At 43.7% G+C, this 16,764-nt stretch overlaps 1 protein-coding gene across 4 annotated transcripts in view; it reads left to right on the top strand.

The window, feature by feature from the left end:
* Positions 1-16,764, top strand: part of ush1c (Usher syndrome 1C) — a 352,756-nt gene that overhangs the window by 204,719 nt on the left and 131,273 nt on the right. Inside the window, exons 18-20 of one of the 4 annotated variants that reach the window (XM_038807797.1) lie at positions 4,285-4,800; positions 5,908-5,964; positions 10,868-10,984. The exons of the other annotated variants lie outside the window; for them this stretch is intronic. Of the exons in view, the coding sequence (XP_038663725.1) occupies positions 4,285-4,800; positions 5,908-5,964; positions 10,868-10,984 (690 nt within the window). The remainder of the gene's footprint in view (positions 1-4,284; positions 4,801-5,907; positions 5,965-10,867; positions 10,985-16,764) is intronic. 4 annotated transcript variants of the gene reach the window in all.

Genomic DNA, 16,764 nt, shown 5'->3' on the forward strand with positions numbered 1-16,764 from the left:
ATGAAAGAGCCTCAACTGCATCACTGGGCAAAGAATTCCATAGATTCACAACTCTTTAGGTGAAGAAGTTCCTCCTAACCTCAGTCCTAAATCTATTTCCCCTTATTTTGAGGCTATGCCCCCTCGTTCTGCTTTCACCTCCCAGTGGAAACAACCTGCCCGCATCTATCCTATCTATTCCCTTCATAATTTTATATGTTTCTATAAGATCCCCCCCTCATCCTTCTAAATTCCAATGAATACAGTCCCAGTCTACTCAACCTCTCCTCGTAATCCAACCCCTTCAGCTCTGGGATTAACCTAGTGAATCTCCTCTGCACACCCTCCAGCGCCAGTACATCCTTTCTCAGGTAAGGAGACCAAAACTGAACACAGTACTCCAGGTGTGGCCTCACTAACACCTTATACAATTGCAGCATAACCTCCCCAGTCTTAAACTCCATCCCTCTAGCAATGAAGGACAAAATTCCATTTCCTTTCTTAATCACCAGTTGCACCTGTAAACCAATTTTTTGCGACTCATGCACTAGCACACCCAGGTCTCTCTGCACAGCTGCATGTTTTAATATTTTATCATATAAATAATAATCCCTTTTGCTGTTATTCCTACCAAAATGGATAACCTCACATTTGTCAACATTGTATTCCATCTGCCAGACCCTGGCCCATTCACTTAACCTATCCAAATCCCTCTGCAGACTTCCGGTATCCTCTGCACTATTTGCTTTACCATTCGTCTTAGTGTCATCTGCAAACTTGGACACATTGCCTTTGGTCTCCAACTCCAAATCATCTATGTAAATTGTGAACAATTGTGGACCCAACACTGATTGCCAACCAGAGAAACACCCATTAATCCCCACTCTTTGCTTTCTATTAATTAACCAATCCTCTATCCATGCTACTACTTTACCCTTAATGCCATGCATCTTTATCTTATGCAGCAACCTTTTGTGTGGCACCTTGTCAAAGGCTTTCTGGAAATCCAGATATACCACATCCATTGGCTCCCCGTTATCTACCGCAGTGGTAATGTCCTCAAAAAATTCCACTAAATAAGTTAGACACGACCTACCCTTTATGAACCCATGCTGCGTCTGCGCAATGGGACAATTTCCATCCAGATGCCTTGCTATTTCTTCCTTGATGATAGATTCAAGCATCTTCCCTACTACCGAGGTTAAGCTAACTGGCCTATAATTACCCGCTTTCTGCCTACCTCCTTTTTTAAACAGTGGTGTCACGTTTGCTAATTTCCAATCCACCGGGACCACCCCAGAGTCTAGTGAATTTTGGTACATTATCACTAGTGCATTTGCAATTTCCCTAGCCATCTCTTTTAGCACTCTGGGATGCATTCCATCAGGGCCAGGAGACTTGTCCACCTTTAGCCCCATTAGCTTGCCCATCACTACCTCCTTAGTGATAACAATCATCTCAAGGTCCTCACCTGTCATAGCCTCATTTCTATCAGTCACTGGCATGTTATTTGTGTCTTCCACTGTGAAGACCGACCCAAAAAACCTGTTCAGTTCCTCAGCCATTTCCTCATCTCCCATTATTAAATCTCCCTTCTCATCCTCTAAAGGACCAATATTTACCTTAGCCACTCATTTTTGTTTTATATATTTGTAGAAACTTTTACTATCTGTTTTTATATTCTGAGCAAGTTTACTCTCATAATCTATCTTACTCTTCTTTATAGCTTTTTTAGTAGCTTTCTGTTGCCCCCTAAAGATTTCCCAATCCTCTAGTCTCCCACTAATCTTTGCCACTTTGTATGCTTTATCCTTCAATTTGATACTCTCTCTTATTTCCTTAGATATCCACGGTCGATTTTCCCTCTTTCTACCGTCCTTCCTTTTTGTTTGTGTAAACCTTTGCTGAGCACTGTGAAAAATTGCTTGGAAGGTTCGCCAGTGTTCCTCAACTGTTTCACCATAAAGTCTTTGCTCCCAGTCTACCTTAGCTAGCTCTTCTCTCATCCCATTGTAATCCATTTTGTCTAAGCACAAAACACTAGTGTTTGATTTTACCTTCTCACCCTCCATCTGTATTTTAAATTCCACCATATTGTGATCGCTCCTTCCGAGAGGATTACTAACTATGAGATCATTAATCAATCCTGTCTCATTACACAGGACCAGATCGAGGACTGCTTGTTCCCTCGTAGATTCCATTACACACTGTTCTAGGAAACTATTGCGGATACATTCTATAAACTCCTCCTCAAGGCGGCCTTGACTGACCTGGTTAAACCAATCGAGATGTCGATTAAAATCCCCCATGACAACTGCTGTACCATTTCTACATGTGTTCGTTATTTCTTTGTTTATTGCCTGCCCCACCATAATGTTACTATTTGGTGCCTGTATAGACCACTACTATCAGTGACTTTTTCACCTTACTATTCCTGATTTCCACCCATATGGATTCAGCCTTATCCTCCATAGCACCGATGTCATCCCTTACTATTGCCCGGATGTCATCCTTAAATAACAGAGCTATACCACCTCCCTTACCATCCACTCTGTCCTTCCAAATAGTTTGATACCCTTGGATATTTTATTCCCAGTCGTGACCATCCTTTAACCATGTTTCAGTAATGGCCACTAAATCATAGTCATTCACGATGATTTGCGCCATCAACTCATTTACCTTATTCTGAATACTACGAGCATGCAGGTAAAGTTTACTTATGTTGGTTTTTAATACCTCTGTTTTGAATCTTAACACCTTGATCTGTAACCTTTCCTAAGTTATTTTTCCTCTTAACTTTTCTCCTAATTTTCCTTGTCGTTGAACCATATCTTCATTTAACAACCTGCCACATCACTTTTGATTTATGTTTTTACTTCCCGTTTTATTCCTTTTAGTATTACTGGACCTATTCACTGAGCTCCCCTCAGTCACTGTACCTTGTACTGTCGCCTTTTTTGATTTTTGACTATGGCTTCTCTGCCTTACACTTTCCCCCTTACTGCCTTTTGTTTCTGTCCCTGTTTTACTACCTTCCGACTTCCTGCATCGGTTCCCAGCCCCCTGCCACATTAGTTTAAACACTCCCCATTGAAGGCCATTTGCCACTTTGCTGTTCACTCTATCAAACCATTGATATGCTGGAGACAATAGCTTTCCTCTTCACCATCAACTCCACGGTGAATTTTTGTGTCATCTGGAAATTTACCTATCACACCTCCCACATTGAAATCCAAATCGTTGATGTATGCAACATCCTGTGAGACGCCATTTGAAACCATTTTCCATTCGCAAAACATCCATCAAGCATTAACGTTTGTTTTCTGTCGCTGAGCCAATTTTGGATCCAACTTGCAACCTTTCCCTGTATCGTACTTTTCTGGTACAAACTGGATTATCATAATATCTGAAATAGCACAGTGTCTGAAACAGTAAGCTCTTTGTTAACAATATAAATGGCAACATTTTAGAAGTTGTTGCCTCTCATCCTGCACTTAGTGGTGCACAGGGCAGCCTTTCATCTCTTCCCATAGTGATTTGTTTCCAGGAACAGGTCTCTAGCCTGTCATCAAAAGCATATGGCTTGAGGGGCGCCACACCACATCAAGCATGGCTGACCAGAAGTCTCTCCTGCTCTTATTGACAGCCATTGAAATGTTGGAAGGATTTTGCAGGTTGATACTCAACTTGTTGGCTATGTTATGAATCCACTTCCTTCCTTGGCTGGCCATCAGGTCCTGGGCCTCAAACCTGGAGCTTCTAGCTCAGAGACAGTGATGTTACCCACTGTGCCCAAGATCTCCTTCACCCCCAAGTAACACTATAAAATTGAGTGTTTTATGAATTAACATTGACATTTTTGTTTCTGATGTAGCTATTACCAGTAAAAATAATACATCAAACACTTAGATTTGACTTTATCATTATTTATATCTTGAGTTTTACACACTATATGGAATAGATGACATCTCATTCATATTTCTTTGTTTCAGGGTCGCAAGTGTCCATAATAGTCCAAGTTTAGAAGATGAGTTAACTCATCCATACTTGGCCCCTTTAAGACCATTTTGAGTTCAATGATTGCTTTGATGCCCACTCCAAAGTGCGACAATAACAATAAAACTCTTAATTTTTACTGGGGATTTTCTTCCTAATTACTATTGAGGAAATGTATGTCTGAAAGGGCATTTCCAGAGAACAATTCCTTCAAGTATTGGCTATTGATGTTTCTTGGAGTGAAAATGTTATTTTATCCTTTGAAATTGAGAATCATGCAGTTTTAAAACCCCTATTTTCCACTAACAGGGGTCAAATGCACCACCACCCCCTTCAACATCTGTACGGAAGTTTGCTGGTGGCCTCCAACTGCACACCACAGATCTTGATGACATCAACTTAGATCAGTTTGATCAACCAGCAAAGCGAATGGTACCTCCTCCACCAACATCTCATCTCGCTCCATCAGCACAGCCACCAAGGATTCCATCACCAACTGTCACACCATCACGGAAAAAGCCTGCCCCACCTCCACCAACTCCACAACATCCAAAGCCATCTCATCTAGGCTCCAGAGCATCACCCATATCGTCAATCCCACTTCCTCCACCTCCACCATTACCCCCTCCAATGCCCATTCATCCTATTGCCTTTACCCGTTCTCAAGGTACTATTCCAGAAGAAAGGGAAAGCAACTTGGCCTATTACTCTTATGCTAGCACGGAACCAGTTAATGACTGGGAAGGCCACAACCCTAGTTCAAAAAGTGGGAACAGTCCGATATACATCCTGACTGGGGAACGTTCATATCCAATTAGTCATAAGGTATTGACTGCATGTTATGAAATCTGTTATGATTGCTGTGCTATGTAAAAGAAAAATGATTGCTGTGCTATCTTTCCCTGGTCTGCATGTTTTCTAAACTTCTAGTCTAAAATTGGACAAAATTATTTATACTAGTGTAAGCAACCCTTTCAAAAACAATTACTTGGCTACTAAAATGACTGCTTGGCAAACCAAGCACATTTACTGTCAACTGGTAAATAAGCTTAATAAGGCTCTCACCACTGCATCAGAAGGCTGTAGGTTCAAACCCCAATTATGTATTTATCCGTGTGATCAGAATGGCACTCCAGTCTTAATGCTGAAAGAGTGCTGCATTGTTGAAGGTGCCATACTTTGGATGAAATGTTCAACTGCCCAGAAATGCACGTCAAAAGTAATTAATTGTGTGTGAGACACTTGCAGTTAATTCTGAGACATTGTACAACATTATAAAAACTGGATTTTTTTTTTTAAAAGATCAAGAAATTTGTAATACAGCACACAGAAGATTGCTGGCACGAGCCTGCATTGCGCCATTCTCTCGCACTGTGTGTTAATGCCCCATTTAATTGATTTGTTTTCATTAGTATATCAGATTATAAAAATCTGAAACTGTGCAGCAGGCTGAAATCACAAGCCAATTTAACCAGTGTTGATAGTATTCATCCACTTCCTAACTATATAGACAATCTACGGTAAAGTGTGCAATTTAATTCAGGTAATTTGTTTTGATAAATGTGAGTGTTATTTCTAGGCATCGGATAATAGATAAATCTCAAAATTTAAAGAGGATATTTTCGAATCTACGGGTAGAATATTACAGCCTTGTTGCAGCAGGGGAAGGGCTGTAAAATGCAACAAGGGCTTCAGAGATCGTGACTTCGGCTGGATTGTAAATCCCATCAGCCGGCTGGATGGTAAAATTCCGCCCCATATATTAATTATAAACGGTTATCTTTTGGTGTACCTTTTTGTTCAGGGAAAAGCCAGATGTGCCCAGCATGCTCCCAACTTTGAAAGTTGCATGTGTTTGCAGTGACTTATGATTAATATGGTGACTTACGCAAATATGAAATGACGTTTGGAGTATGTATTGTCTTGTCTCAGGTGGTGAGGAACACATCTCATGCTAGTAGAGTCTCTTCCACATCCAATAATCCATTGGTACGTGAAAAAGTATTGTGAGAGATTATATGTTACTCTTTGCAATGATAGGCTGATGGCAGTATAGTTTATATTATTAGAAGTGAACACTAGAACTTTCTTAAAAGAGTTACACTTTTAAGACTTTTTGGGGTGAAGGAGCAAAAAAAGATTTGTTGGAGATGTCAGACGAGTGATTAACTGATTCATAACCAATACATATTCTCCTCCTGTTGAGTATTGGTTGCAGAGAGTGTGCGCCCTACATGCAGCGGACCTGACTTTGAGTTGATGCTGAGATATCTACGAGCCCTTCATTGCCAACATTAATGAATTGGCTGGTGTTCGGGGATGTTGTTCGGAGCATTATTAATGTCAGATTGACTCTTATACTAAGAAATTAAGTGACAGGGCAGCACGGTGGCCTAGTGGTTAGCACAACCGCCTCACGGCGCTGAGGTCCCAGGTTCGATCCCGGCTCTGGGTCACTGTCCGTGTGGAGTTTGCACATTCTCCCCGTGTCTGCGTGGGTTTTGCCCCCACAACCCAAAAATGTGCAGAGTAGGTGGATTGGCCACGCTAAATTGCCCCTTAATTGGAAAAAATAATTGGATAATCTAAATTTAAAAAAAAAAGAAATGAAGTGACAACCGTTCTTAACAGTAGCAGAATTAAAGTACATCTGTAGCACTGATGTGGAGTGGTTTCATTTCACACCCGTGTTCATGGAATCCGAATCAATAGTGAAAGCCCCAGCTGACACCAGAACAAAACAGAGTCTCTGGAAAAGGTCAATGCACTTCATCTTTGAAATCAATTGATGCCTTCATAAGACATTTGCTCTCCAAGTTCAGTGTGTGTAGCCATTGGTTCACATCAATAATAGACCTGTGGAATGTAGGTGTACCATAAGTGCTAAATGCAATAAATATTTAAAGTTTGGTACTGTGTTATTGGGGCCACTTGGTTCACATTTTCCAATTATAGGAATTGCATACCTTTTCCATAATAGTCAGCTGAAATGGAACAAAAATAACATTTAAAAAATTCGAAATGGAGATATGTTTGAAAAAGACGGAGCTGAAATAATTGAAAGATTGTTACACTGACATTTCCTCTCCATTGACTTCTGAATATTAGTATTTTAAGGAACAATGGAAATACACAAAACAATATTGCAATCATCACCTTGACAGAGAAGTTGCTTGATTATTGTAAGACCAGAAGACATAAGAGAAGACTTAGGGCATTTGGCCCATCGGGCCTGCTCCAGCATTCAATCCTGACTGATCTGTTTCTCACCCTCCTTCTCCTGCCTTCTCCCCTTAACCCTTAATCCCTTTATTAATCAAGAGCCTATCCATCACTTGATTTGGCCTCCACAGCCTTCTGTGGCAAAGAGTTCCACAGATTCACCACCCTCTGGCTGAGGAAATTCCACCTTTAAAGGGTCGTCCTTTCAGTCTGAGGCTGTGCCCTCGGGGTCTAATTTTCTTGCTAATGGAAACATCCCCTCCACATCCACTCTATCCAGGCCTCTCAGTATCCTGTAAGTTTCAATAAGATCCCCCCTCATACTTCTAAACTCCATTGAGTTCAGACCCAGAGTCCTCAACTGCTCCTCATTTAACAAGCTCTTTATTCCAGAATCATTCTTGTGAACCTCCTCTAGACCTTTTCCAAAGTCAGCCCATCTTTTCTTAGATACGGGGCCCAAAACTGCTCACAAAACACCAAATGGGGTCTGACCACAGCCTTAGAAATAAATCCCTGATCTTGTATTCTAGCCCTCTCGACTTGAATGCTAACATTGCATTTGCCTTCCTAAATGCCAACTAAACCTGCATGTTAACCTTAATGGAATATTGAACGAGGATTCCTAAGTCCCTTTGTGCTTCTGATTTCATAAGCTTTTTCCCATTCAGAAAAGAGACTATGCCTTCATTCTGGGGAGGTGGTGATGTAGTGGTATTGACACTGGACTAGTAAACCAGAGACCCAGAGTAATGCTCTGGGACCCAGGTTAAATGCAGCCACAAGAGTTGGTGAAACTTTAATTCAATAAAAATATGGAATTAAAAGTCTAATGATGACCATGAAACCATTGTTGATTGTCGTAAAAACCCATCTAGTTCACTAATGTCCTTTAGGGAAGGAAATCTGCTGTCCTTACCTGGTCTGGCCTGTTTGTGACTCCAGACCCACAGCAATGTAGTTGACTCTTAACTGCCCCCTCAAGGGCAATTAGGAATGGGAAATAGATGCTGGTACAGCCAGTGAAATCCAGATCCCATGAATGAAAAAGAAATGTCTTCCGACCAAAGTGCAATCTCACACTTTTCGACATTGTACTCCATCTGCCACTTCTTTTCCCACTCTCCAAGCCTGTCCCAAGTCCTTCTGCAGCCCTCACTTCCTCAATTTTACCTGTCCCTCTAAATATCTTTGTATCATCTGCAAACTTAGCAACACTTCCTTCTTCCAGATCATTAATGTATATTGTGAGAAGTTGTGGTCCCAACACCGATCCCCGAGGCACACCACTAGTCATTGACTGCCATCCTGAAAAATACTTCTTTATCCCCATTCTCTGCCTTCTGCCAGTCAGACAATCCTCTATCCATGCCATTATCTTACCCTTAACGCCATGGGCTCTTAACTTATTCAACAGCCTCCCATACGGCACCTTGTCAAAGGCGTTCTGGAAATCTAAATAGATCATTTCCACTGGTTCTCCTTTGTCTAACTTCCTTGTTACCTCCTCAAAGAATTCCAACATATTTGTCAGACATGACCTCCACTTGATGAAGCCATGCTGACTCAATCCTATTTTATCATGCACTTCCATCATTAAAAATGGACTCTAATCTTACCAATGACCGACGTCAGGCTAACAGGCCTACGGTTTGGGTTTCGAGGTATAAAACCCTTCTAATTAAAAAAAACTCCAAGATCAGAATTTTTAATTTCTAGCACTCGGGTCCTCAGTTGTGCTTGACCCACAATGTACAAATAACTGGTATTTATGAATGAAGTAGAATTTATTAAGCAAGACTTTACATATAATTAACAAGAAGCAGTGAGACAACAAGTTTTATGTCTCAAGATCCCAAGAAATCTTTTTGTTAGCACAGAGGATGCCCCACTTTGTCTTGGTTTTTGAAGCAATATGAATCTATGTCCAGATGACTCATACTGTAGAAGTCATGGTACCACTGTGCCAACAAGAACTAAGATTTCTCAACCTTTATCCCCTAGTCTACCATTCCTCCTTCCATTTTTGGAGATGGTGCAAATTCACTCCTCCTTTTGGCTATAGAATGAATTCATCTCTTGTCACCCCATCTTTGCAACAACCCCTGATTTATGGGTTATAGAACAAAGAACAGAACACGCCCTTTGGCCCTCCAAGCCTGTACCGGTCATGGTACCAACCTTTGCCAAAACCCTCAGCACTTCCTTGTGACATATCACTCTATATCCATCCTATCCATGTGTTTGTCAAGATGCCTTTTGAATGCCATTAATATATCTGCTTCCACAGCCTCCCCTGGCAACGCGTTCCAGGCACTCACCACCCTTTACGTAAAAAACCTGCCTCACACATCTCCTCTTAACTTTTCCCGATGGACCTATGCCCCCTGGTGACTGACCCCTCCACCCTGGGAAAGAATGCCTGCAAGTGCCTGCCCATTCACTCTATCCACGCGCTTCATAATCTTGTAGACCTCTATCAGGTCACCCCTCAACCTCCGTCTTTCTAATGAAAACAGTCTGAGTCTATTCAACCTCTCCACATAGCTACCACCCTCCAGACCAGGCAACATCTCAGTTAACCTCCTCTGCACCTTTTCCAAAGCCTCCACATCCTTTTGGTAGAGTGGCGACCAGAATTGTGTGCAATGTTCCAAGTGCGGCCTTACCAAGGTTCTATACAACTGTAGCATGACTTGTCAGTTTTTATACTCGATGCCCCGCCCAATGAAGACAAGCATTCCGTATGTTTTCTTATAAACTCCAGAAATTTAGTTTCTATCACAAACAAATGCACATTTCCTTCCAAAGAAACCATAAATAGTCACATACTCTTGTCAAATAGCATGGTGGTGAGGAATATGAAGGATTCCTGAGGTAATCCCGCTATCGGACCACCATTTTGAGCAGGCGGCCCAATAGCAAAGTCTCGCGGCTGACCACCTGCCCGCCCCGTACCGCAAAGGAGCTCCCCACCCATGAATTGCCTGGGTGACCAATCAACCACCCTTCCCCCAGGGACTCCCTATCTGGGAGACTGATCCCAGGACCCAACAAATAGGGAGACTCACCCTCTTGGACCCCCCGGGACCCCATGAATAGGGAGAACCCCCAGGGACCCCAAGAATAGGAAGAATTCCCGGGGACCCCAAGAATAGGAAGAATTCCCGGGGACCCCAAGAATAGGGAGACCCACCCAGGGACCGCATGAATATGGAACCCCCCCGGACCTCCTATCTGAAAGAAACCTGCACAGGAACCCCCGAACTAGAAGGACCCCTGAACTGAAAGAACCCTCCCCATAGGGACTTCTTAACTAGAGGGCCCCCTACACAGACCACCTAACTAAAGGGACCCCCCCCCAAGGGACCCCTAACTGAAGGAACCCCTCACAGGCACCTCCTAACTAGAGGGTCCCACCACAGAGGCCCCCTAATTAACAGGACCTCCTGACTGAATACATATAGGAATTCCTATACATATAGGAATTAATGTGAACAGCAAAATTCAGAATTGGTCAGATTGGTATGTTTTTTGAGTGGTAAAGCATTCAGTATATAGCACATTTACTTGGGATAATAAACTTAAATTACAAACTATTTTATTTACATGTTAATTGTCCTTTCCCTTTCCATCTACCACGGATGACTTTTACTGTATATAACTCCAGCAACTAGCCCCAAGCCCGCCTCTCCAAAAACGACCAATGGGGCCGATGGCTTCCAAACCAGTCATGTTGCCCCCTAGCCCAACCCTTATGAACAAGGCAAGGGTAAAACTGGAATTGGTAAGTTACATTTTGCTGCATTTGTCTTTATAGATACTTATAACTCTCCCTGTTCTTAATCTGCTTTTCTTAAACAGTGGAATTTGTATAAAAACCAATTGTCTATGACAACGACAGGTTGTAAGTACGATCAGCAGCTAATGCCAGTCAGTTGACATTAATATGTAATTAAATTTTGAAGTGTGTATTATGTATTGTGGCCACTACATTATGTGAAAAGTGTACACAGGGCCAGATGCAGTCAAGAGGCTAGATAATTAAAGATAATGCACAATTAAAAGGGCAGCATCATGGCACAGTGGTTAGCACAGTTGCTTCACAGCTCCAGGGTCCCAGGTTAGATTCCCAGCTTGGGTCACTGTCTGTGTGGAGTCTGCACGTTCTCCTCGTGTCTGCGTGGGTTTCTTCCGGGTGCTCCAGTTTCCTCCCACAGTCCAAAGATGTGCAGGTAGGTGGATTGCCTATGTTAAATTGCCCTTAGTGTCCAAAAAAGTTAGGTGGGGTTAGGGGGATAGGGTGGAGGTGTGGGCTTAGATCAGGTGCTCTTTCCAAGGGCCAGTGCAGACCCGATGGGCTGAATGGCCTGCTTCTGCACTGTAAATTCTACGAACTGAATGAGAGTCAGAATCTGGAGAAATGGCGAGGATCAGGTGGGAGCTAGAGGATGGAGTGATATACCAAGATTGGGGAGTTAAGATTGGGTACAAGATTTCTCCTTCTTGTCTTTTGTAATGAGTGCTGGGCTGCCACTGCAAGCTAATCTGTGTATCCAAGGATCATGCAGAAACATGGTTGACAAATTAGTGTCAAGCGTTCAATCCCTCTATTAGTTGTGGTAGTTCATGGAGACCAGCCTCGTTGCCTTGAACCATGCGTGATCATAACCACTAGTCTCTCTCACTCTTAACAGAGAGAAATGTCTTGTGAACTATGACTAATTACTAAGATTTTAATGTTCTCTAACTTACAGTTTTCATTACCACTTAGAGATCTCTTTAGTAATGTAATCTGATGCTGCATGTTATTAAAATGTGAAGAATAACAGAAAGCTGGAAATGGTTTCAAAATAGCCAGTTGAATAGTGCAGATGATAAACTATGAAAATTAAATTTTCACTCCTCTCAAACATCAAGCCTGAAGTTAGAAACCACTGCAGAAAAACTACATTTTGAAGTTAATTAAAAATAATTCCATTATATTTTGAATTTTATCACCTGCCAACACAAATTTTTAAAACTGATATCTAAGGCCATTCTATTGGTCCTTATTATAGGACAGAGGAAGGAAGGAGGTGAATCAAGAAGCAAGCCATCATGTCAGTTGTTTTCTACTGGTATATCCACAGTTCTATATTCCATAATAATACACAGCAGCATCTATATTCCATCATGATTGAAGTAGACTTACATCATGACTCACAGGGGGTGATGGTGGTGTAGTGGTAATATCACTGAACTAGTATTCCAGGGTCCAGGGCCTTAGAGATGTCGAAATTAAAAAGTAGATACAGCGAGTACTCTTTGATCAAAATTTATTGGCTTGTGCACAAGGTTAACAACACAGTGGGATTCACTGCAATGATCTATCTGACCAATAGCTTGCAATTGGTTCATAGATTCATAGAAATTACAGGGGAGAAGGAGGCCATTTGGCCCAACGAGTCTACACCAGCCCGTGTAAAGAGCATCCTACTTAAGCCTCCACCCTATCCCGTAACCCCATCTAATCTTTTGAGCACTAAGGGGCAATTTATATCATGGCTAATCCATCAAACCTGCATATCTTTGTACTGTCGGAGGAAACCGGAGCACCCAGAGGAAACCCACGCAGACACGGGGAGAAAGTGCAAACTCCACCCCGACAGTCACCTGAGGCCAGAATTGAACCCGGGACCCTGGAGCTGTGAGGCAGTAGTACGAACCACTGTGCCGCCCGTGAATCCCTTATTTTTATACCAACACACAATAATATCACAGTTAAACTTTCATTTTAAACCAATGAAAAGACAATATTTCTAGCCCATAGAAAACAGGGAGAGTGGACCAATAAAAAGCAAGTATTTTCAATCCTCCGTTTGCGTACCTTATCCCCCCACCTGCCCTTGGGTGTTACTGTAGTTTACTGAAAGCACATTTTTGTTTCGGCTACATCCATCATTCTGTCTCTGCAGACCCAGGTCATTCACTAAGAAACAGTTTATTGTGGATTCCACGGAAACATGGGTTCAAATACCACCAGGAAAACAGGTGGAATTTAAATTCAATTAATAAATGTGCAATATAAAACTAATCTCAGTAATGGTGACTATGACAACTATCATTGGGTTTTTTTTTCAAGCATCTGGTTCACTAATACCCCTTTAGGGTGGGAAATCTGTCATCCTTACTTGGTTTGGTCTACATGTGACTCCAGATCCAAAAGTGGTTGATTCTTAATTGCCTCTTGCAATGCCCTGGCAAGTCATTCAATTCAAGGGCACTTAGAGATGGGCAATAAATGCTGACCTTGTCAGTGACGCCCACATCCCAAGTAAGGCTAAAGAAAAAAATTATAACGGGCAGGACTCTCCGATTCCCCAGACGTGTATTTCTTGGCCGCCACGCCGATTGCTGGTGGCAGGGTTCTACCTTTGCGTTGCTTGGCAATGGGATTTCCCATTGTGACCACCCTACGCTCTTGTGAAACCCACAGGCGGGGGTGTGCTCCGGACGGGAAAAGTGAATCGCAACAACCGGAGAATTCCAGCCAATTTGTTTTAGAGCTGTGGCCCAACGTACACTCACGTTTTGAGTTCAGTGAGTTATAAACCTTTGATAAAAGCAAAACTTGAAATAAAATAACGAAAACCTACACATAATAGACACAATGGACGTGATTCTCTTGCCGCATTGCGCTCAAGCATGACCACAACGTGGCTAGAGAATCCCGGGAGAGGCCTCCAGCGGACTTCCCGACAGCCTCCGCGCCTTGCGGGATTCACCGAAGTCCTGCAGGATATTGGAGTTGGAACTCCGCCCAAAATGGGTGCGACCAAATAACGCTCATGGTAGTTTATAAACCTACTTTTGACCTACTTGCCCGGGATCCGCCAGCCTCCCCAGGGAGGCTGCAGCCTGGCACCGGTCAGTGCTGGTCCACTCCAACTTGGCACCTGGGGGATCTCCCGGGCCATCGGAGGCCCTAGGGTGACCAGGGTAAGGGCAGGAATGCTGCTTGTAACACGGGAACCTTGGCACTGCCCAGCTGGCACTTTGGCACTGCACCCTGGCACTGCCAAGGTGCCTGGGTGGCACTGCCAAGCCAGCAGGAGCACTGCCTGGGTGCAAGGGTGGCAGTGCAAGAGTGCTTGAGTGCCAGGGTGGCAATGCCAACAGTCAGGAGCCAAGGGGGGCCATGCCCATGAAATTAGGACAGGGGGGTGGGGTTTGAAGGGTGGGGGAATGCAGCGTTGGTAAGTAGAGGCATCTGGGAGGTTGGGGTGTGATGAATGGAGGCCCTGGAAGGGTGGGGATTGCTGTAAGGGGCTTGGGGAGACCTGAAGAGGGGAGACCCCAGGGACCCCATAGCGGGGGGGTCCTCACTTGGGGGGTGTAGGGTAGTGTCCACCCACAGCTCACTTCGGAATCAGGGCACCCTTTCAAAATGGCGACCCGATCTCTGAGTTCAGCTCCCCAGTGCTAAAAAAAATCCTAAGGGTGCGATCCTCCAGCCACACAGCGCCGGAAAAGCATCTTGACATGGCACAACACGGCCGGTGAAAGCTGGGAGATCCCACAATGGGCGGGATTACTTTTTAGCAAATCTGCATATTAGAGCGAGGCAGTAAGCCTTACTCTAATATGCAGATACCCGAGGTACCTGAGGCTTTGGGATCCAATCTCATCGCCTCGAGGACCTCGGGCAAGCGCCATTTGGTACTGGTCTTCACAAAGGGGGACCAGATGGAATGGCACTCGTGAGAGTCTCCCAAGGGGATCAGAAGCTCCCAGCTGCATGCCCTTGGGCAGGGTTGGCCCTGGCACTGCTGGCCTCACCTGGGTACCCTGGGTAGCCTGCCACCTGGGTTCCAGCCTGGCACTGCCCAGGTGGCACTGCCAGCAAGCATGGCCACTGCCAAGGTGCCAGGTTGCCACTGCCAAGGTGCCAAGCAGGCATTTTTTGCACGCATGCGCGCGATCGGGCTGGGATTGCCTGCCGTGGGTGTTGGGGTAAGGATGGGGAGCCAGGGGATCCTCCCATGTTGTGTTTGGGCTGGGTGGGAGTTGGGGATTCTTTACTGGACCTTGGATGGCGTCCCAATCTCTCTCCATTGTAAAAAACGGGGTTATGTGCGGCCTTGGCCAAGCGTTGCCCATTTAGACCCCTTATTCAAAGCGAGTCGCGTTGAATAGGCATTTGTTTCTCGGCACTGCGAGTGCTAGGAAACATGTGGCTAAATGCTCGCTCGGGGACTGTGTTCCCTTTTGGGATGATCACAACCTAAGTGTGGGCTAAACTGGTGAGAAACCCCAGGGTCCAAAAAAGTGACTAAGTGTCATTGAATAGCGGTGGGGAACTCGCCAGGGAAACTCCCTGAAAAACCCACTACAAATGAACTTAGAGGTTTTTTGGGAGAATTGCGCCCCTGGTTTCACTATTGGATCTTTTTAAATAAGCAAAGCATAAACGTTTTGTTGTATCTTTAGACTAACAGTACAAAATAAATAGATTGCAGATGCATGTGGGTTGAAAACAATTAATAAAGGTTTATTAAATAGGTCTTCACTGTACAGAGGCTGGGACTAGACTAAGGGCAAAAGCCCACAAGGTAGTCGATGACATACACATGTCACGTGACTCATTTCTTAATGAGACATTGCATATAGCTACAATAACCTATATATATAACATCCCTCTTCCTTTATTCTGTGGTCCAACACAACTAATAACTGGTATTTTAACATAGTCATTTCCATATACACACAAGTGCAGGCATCAAATTATTACATTGTTATCGTACAGTCAATAAGATAGATGATCAGGTGGGCGCCTATTTCTTGCTGGTTGCCTGCGCACTTCTGGGACTTTATTATTCTCAACCTATGATGTAGTTTTGGGTTCTCCCAGGTTCACCCTGGAAGGTTTCATTAACTCTTTTTCCAAGAGAAGACTAGTAGCAGGTACTTCTGGTGCAATCTCTTTTTCTGTAGATGGAATGGAGACTTTTACCTCTGAGGTAGTTCAGACACTTGACACACTAACGCGTGTTGACTATAATTAATCCGCATGGTATCTCCATGTTGGAGATTGGAGACATCTGAGCCAATTCCGTCGCAGGGTCCAACATCTCACGAGTGGTGTAGTTGTACACTAACACTCGTTCTCCTCATTGGAACAAACATTTCCTTGAGTTACTTTCTCGTCTCAAGATCGGTGATTGTTTCACTCTACTATGTCGACTCTGGCAAGAGTAAATCAAAGGTAGTTCTCAGCTTTCTTTTCACCAATAGCGAAGCTGGGGAACTTTGTGTGGTTGCATGTGTCGTATTTCGGTATGTTGCTAAATACTTGTTCACATGTTAATGAAGTAAACCTTGATCCTTGAAAGCTTTCAGTTCATGCTTCTAGGATGGACAAACCTTTCAGTAAACCATTCATGGATGGGTGGCAAGGTACTGACTTTAGGTGTTGAACTCCACACATCTTTAAGTAGTCTTCTAACTCTCGGGCTGTAGTGGCAACTGGTTAGTACTGCTGCCTCATGGCGCTGAGGACCCGGGTTTGACCCCAGCCTCGGGTCA

Source organism: Scyliorhinus canicula, chromosome 9 (assembly GCF_902713615.1).
Source record: "Scyliorhinus canicula chromosome 9, sScyCan1.1, whole genome shotgun sequence".
Lineage (NCBI taxonomy): Eukaryota > Metazoa > Chordata > Chondrichthyes > Carcharhiniformes > Scyliorhinidae > Scyliorhinus > Scyliorhinus canicula.